The sequence below is a fragment of the Otolemur garnettii genome, unplaced genomic scaffold (genome assembly GCF_000181295.1).
Source record: "Otolemur garnettii isolate 467f Iridium unplaced genomic scaffold, OtoGar3 scaffold00087, whole genome shotgun sequence".
NCBI lineage: Eukaryota > Metazoa > Chordata > Mammalia > Primates > Galagidae > Otolemur > Otolemur garnettii.
The window spans coordinates 8,552,854-8,558,184 of record NW_003852482.1 but is presented as its reverse complement, the minus strand read 5'-3'; the positions used below and the strand labels follow the sequence as shown (position 1 = coordinate 8,558,184).

Genomic DNA, 5,331 nt, shown 5'->3' with positions numbered 1-5,331 from the left:
GCGGCGGGGCCGGGGGCCTGGGTGGCGCCGCGGCAGCGGCCGGCGCGGCGAGACGGGGGCGCTGCGGCCTGCTCGGCGCGGGCGGAGGAGACCCCCCCTTCCTCTCCCCCCTCCCTCGCTCTCCTCCCCCTCCCTCCCTCCCGAGAAGCCTCTCTTTATTGTGCTCCGCCATGATGCCTCGCTCCCATCAGCCGCCGCCGCCGCCACATGGTGCGGCCGGACGCGGCCCCGCGCCTGGCCTTCTGCGCGGCTCCCCTTCCCGCCCGGCCCGCGGCGGCGCCCCCAGCACCCCCTCCCGGAGGCTAGCCCCGGCGGGGCTTCTCCCTGGAGCTGGGGCGGGGTAGGGGCGCGGGGGAGCACGCGGCCGACCGCGCGCTGGGCCTGGGGCGGCCCGGAGGATGCTAAGACCGGCCCGGGCGCGCTCCCCACGTGGGGCAGCCACCCCGTCGCGCTAGCGCTCGGAGAAGCTTTGGCGGGGCGGCTAGCGGATGGGGGGATTTTTAAAATGGCTCTTGGGAAATCTATTCTCTGCGGGAAGGCTCTATCGGCAGGGGGGCTGCCAATCCGGGGTTGGTTACCGGAAATGAACCGCGCGATTAGGTCCTTTCACGCCCACTTAGCTTTGTGGGGCTTGCGTCCCTACAGGACAAAAGGGCACCTATTCCAAAGCACACCCCTCTTCTCTTCCTCTCCCTTCTGCGCATCATACGTTTTCGACCTCATAGTTCCCGGTGATTGTGTGCTCCAAAATCGAGTGGGGCCCTATCTGAGGTCAGTCCACCTGAGTTGGGTTGGAGGTGTGAGAAAATTCAGATTCACATCCTGGGGTTGTAGGAAGGCAACGGTTGAGTGTTTAGGGCAGTGAGATAGTTCAGAATGAGTGCCTTCCCTGTCTTTGTAGGCGTGTCTAATGCTTTCATTATAACAGATACTGAGCAGAATCTTCAACTTTTATAAAAAGTGGTTTTACAATTGCGCTGGATGATGGTGGCCTAATTTGTGTCATGGCCATGAGTTAATTTCCTTATTCTAGTTAGCAGGTGGTACTATTGTATTGCAAGTGCATAATGTGATGAATAATGAAGAATTCTGAAGAAGGTTATACCTCATTTTGCATAGTAGAAACTTTGTTGATAAGATTTCTTGTTTTCTTGTAATGGGACTCTCAAAAAGTATTACAGAAAAATACTTCTGAGTAATCTCTGGATTTGTGAATGGTCTTTTAATTAAAAAGTGATTTGTCAACTACTTATGTGAACATGAGGAGACCATACCTGGTGTAGTAGGCAAAGTTTAACAGTTTTATTGAGGTGTAATTTATGTGTCCTAGACAGTCTTAACAGCTGAGAAACTAGTTAAATTTGTCTTCCAATTAGAATTAAGTTTTATGATCCTTTTTCTTGCAGAAAAAGAACAGCAGGAAGCAATTGAACATATTGATGAAGTACAAAATGAAATAGACAGGTAATGTTCTTTCTTAATTTACTGTGTAGAAGTTTTCTGACATGCATCTAATGGCATGGCAGTCATTGAAACTGGTCAAATGTGTGTCCACTTGCTAGAGAAGTTGGTTACCACTTGGTTGGAAATACTATACAGAGTCAGTGTTATTTTCTTCTGTGAAATATTTGTATAGTCTCAAAAGTTTTTGAGGAAAGTATGTTGACCTTGCAAAGACTGCTTTCAAAGATTACAAATTGTCTGAATTGCATTGTCAGACTTCTGATAGTTTAGCAGTAGGGCATCAGTGTGGTGTTGCTCTAACTTGCATTATAACTTTGTTACTTGATTAGCAGCTTCATTTAGAAATCCTGCCTGCCTGAGAGGAAAAGGATTGAAGTTTGCTTGGAAGTAGAGTAGATGAAGTAAATTCATAATGTTACCAGAATGCTCAGTTCTAGCACTCTTTCAAGAGCAGTCTGTTGAGTGTTTCTTAATAAGGCAGGTAAAATTGTTTTTGTAGTTTTATAAACTTAGGTGATGAGATTCTTATATTACTAGGTACTTTGCACAGTTCTAAAGCTAATAATTTAATAAGTAAATGTGAATTCTGTAGTTTTTTTCAGTTCTTTTACTTATCACATACTGTCATTGTCCACATGCTTTTTCATTTGCTTCAGACTTAATGAACAAGCCAGTGAGGAGATTTTGAAAGTAGAACAGAAATATAACAAACTCCGCCAACCATTTTTTCAGAAGAGGTCAGAATTGATCGCCAAAATCCCAAATTTTTGGGTAACAACATTTGTCAACCATCCGCAAGGTATGCGTGGACAGAGCATTATTAAAAAGATATACGGTGCTTATTTGTTAGAATGGAGGGACCATGGTGAGGAATTAGTCTAACATGCTGGGGTACATGCAGGGGTTGAAACTCAAGGAAGAAAAATTGCAGTTAATGCCTTCTGTTTAGAAGAGGTTATTCTCTTAAGTTGGAAACTAGGGACTGAGTTTAATTACTTGAAAGATAGTGGTACTTTGACATTGAGCAATTTGCCTTTGGTTAATAGTGGATTTATAAAGCCAAAGATGCTGAGTTTGGAGTTGGAACTGTTAATGTGATGGGGTCTTGCTATGTTGTCCAGGCTAAATTCGCAGCACCCTCCTGAGTAACTGGGAATATAGTCTTAAGCCACTATGCCTGGCAAATTTGGGAAATTTTATAAGGGGGTCGCTGAAGTTGTTAATGTTGTTGGAAATTTGATCTATAATTTTCTGGTCTAGTGTCTGCGCTGCTTGGGGAGGAGGATGAAGAGGCACTGCATTATTTGACCAGAGTTGAAGTGACAGAATTTGAAGATATTAAATCAGGTTACAGAATAGATTTTGTAAGTATCCATAACTTGTTTGCCACAATGGAAGTCAATGCAATTTTTGTTAGAAGCATTGTTCATTGATTTCTAATCCTCTAATTATTTATTACAGTATTTTGATGAAAACCCTTACTTTGAAAATAAAGTTCTCTCCAAAGAATTTCATCTGAATGAGAGTGGTGATCCATCTTCAAAGTCCACTGAAATCAAATGGAAATCTGGCAAGGTATATTCTAAGGAAGTTGGACAAATACTTTGTGTATTTTAGCTGAGGTGAACCACTTAGCCTGTATGTGGTGCTTTGGTAATGTGTTAAAAATTCCAGTGGGTTATAGCTGCATACTAAAATAGCTTAGAGCTCTCATTAGAAATTATAGTACAAGTTTAAGATTAGGCTAAATTTGTTTTCTACAATGGTGATCAAACTGTTTAAATGGCTTGTCATTTCCCAAAATTCTTGCACGTTTTTATTTAAGTAGTAAAATATATTTTGAATATTTACAACTATTGTAGTGGTTGTTGAAGTAGAACTGATTTCATAAAAACGCCAAATTTAGTTGGTATCTTCCTCCAGGGACAACAACCTGGTGGTCTTAATTCTGTGACTTCTCGGCTTGGTGCATGTGACTCAAGTGGCTAAGGCGCCAGCCACATACACCTAAGGTGACAGGTTCAAATCCAGCCTGGGCCCACCAAAAACAACAATGACGGCTGCAACCAAAAAATAGCCAGGTGTTGTGGCAGGTGCTTGTGTTCCTACCTACTTGGGAGGCTGAGGCAGGAGACTCGCTTGAGCCCAGGAGTTGGAGGTTGCTGTGAGCCGTGATGCCAACGGCACTCTACCCAGGGGGACAGCCTGAGGCTCTGTCTCCAAAAAAAAAAAAAAAAAAAAAATTCTGTAATTTCTCTTTACCTGCTGTGCAATTTTATAATTTTTTTTTTTTTTTTTTTTTTTGAGACAGAGCCTCAAGCTGTCGCACTGGGTAGATTGCCGTGGCATCACGGCTCACAGCAACCTCCAACTCCTGGGCTCAAGCGAGTCTCCTGCCTCCACCTCCCAAATAGCTGGGACCACAGGCGCCCGCCACAACACTCGGCTATTTTTTGGTTGCAGCCGTCATTGTTGTTTGGCAGGCCCGGGCTGGATTCGAACCTGTCACCTTAGGTGTATGTGGCTGGCACCTTAGCCACTTGAGCCACAGGCGCCGAGCCTGTAATTGCTCTTAATAATTATAATATCATAGGTAAAAATAGTCATGTCTAAGCTTTGTTTGGCTTTTGCAGAAAGTCCTTTGTTGTTTTATGTTGAAAATACTATTTTTGGGTGGTGCCTGTGGCTCAAAGGAGTAGGGTGCCGGCCCTATATACCAGAGGTGGTGGGTTCAAACCCGGTCCCCAACCCCAGCCAAAAAACTGCCAAAACTGCCAAAAAAAAAAAAATCGTGTAAATTGTCTAGAGATTAAGCACTGTGGAGAGATTATATCAAAAGTTATTTTCCATTTTAGGATTTGACGAAACGTTCCAGTCAAACACAGAACAAAGCCAGCAGGAAGAGGCAGCATGAGGAACCAGAGAGCTTCTTTACCTGGTTTACTGACCATTCTGATGCAGGTGCAGATGAATTAGGAGAGGTCATCAAAGATGATATTTGGCCAAATCCATTACAGTACTACTTGGTGAGTTGAGAATGTTCACTTATTCAAGGTGATGTTTGTTGTTTAATAATCATTGGTAAGGTAACCCTTGGTTTTTTAAGGTTCCTGATATGGATGATGAAGAAGGAGAAGGAGAAGAAGATGATGATGACGATGAAGAAGAAGAAGGTTTGGAAGATATTGATGAGGAAGGGGATGAGGATGAAGGTGAAGAAGATGAAGATGATGATGAAGGGGAAGAAGGAGAGGTAAAAGATAATTTGGCTAAACCCTGAAAGATAACCTTTGAAGAATTCATCAGCTCATTTGGGGGGTTCAATTTATATATACTATAATGCAGCTGACTTGCAGTTTGTGGAATAGGTAAAAGAAACTATTTTGTTGGCTTAGTGCCCATCGCTCAAGTGGTTAGGGCGACAGCCACATACACCAGAGCTGGCAAGTTTGAACCTGGCCTGGGCCTGCGAAACAAAAAAAATTGCCGGGTGTTGTGGCAGGTGACTATAGTCACAGCTACTTGGGAGGCTGAGGCAAAAGAATCTCTTAAGCCCAAGAATTTGAGATTGCTGTGAGCTGTGACATCACGGGACTCTACTGAGGGCGACAGTGAGACTCTATCTGAAAAAAACAAAACTATTTTGTTGCCAAAGAATCAAGGAAATGTTTGATAAGCTCATATATTAATTAATGATTCAACTTGGTCTGTTTATTCAGCTGTTTATGATCACCTTGTCTATCCTTAGCTAATACATAATGAAACTGAAAATAATAATGGATAGTGTATGTAGCTGGTCATATTCTGAGAATATGTCCTAAATAACAAATCTTTGTATGTTTTGGACACATTTTAGAAAATTCCTTT

General features: G+C 43.2%; 1 protein-coding gene across 1 annotated transcript in view; it reads left to right on the top strand.

Annotated features, from left to right (window-relative positions):
* SET (SET nuclear proto-oncogene) overlaps positions 1 to 4,848 on the top strand; it is an 11,735-nt gene extending 6,887 nt beyond the window's left edge. Inside the window, exons 2-7 of the mRNA XM_003794925.3 lie at positions 1,407 to 1,464; positions 2,121 to 2,263; positions 2,725 to 2,828; positions 2,926 to 3,039; positions 4,320 to 4,490; positions 4,571 to 4,848. Coding sequence (XP_003794973.1) covers positions 1,407 to 1,464; positions 2,121 to 2,263; positions 2,725 to 2,828; positions 2,926 to 3,039; positions 4,320 to 4,490; positions 4,571 to 4,744 — 764 coding nt within the window. The 3' untranslated portion in view covers positions 4,745 to 4,848. The remainder of the gene's footprint in view (positions 1 to 1,406; positions 1,465 to 2,120; positions 2,264 to 2,724; positions 2,829 to 2,925; positions 3,040 to 4,319; positions 4,491 to 4,570) is intronic.
* Positions 4,849 to 5,331: the final 483 nt, after the last annotated feature.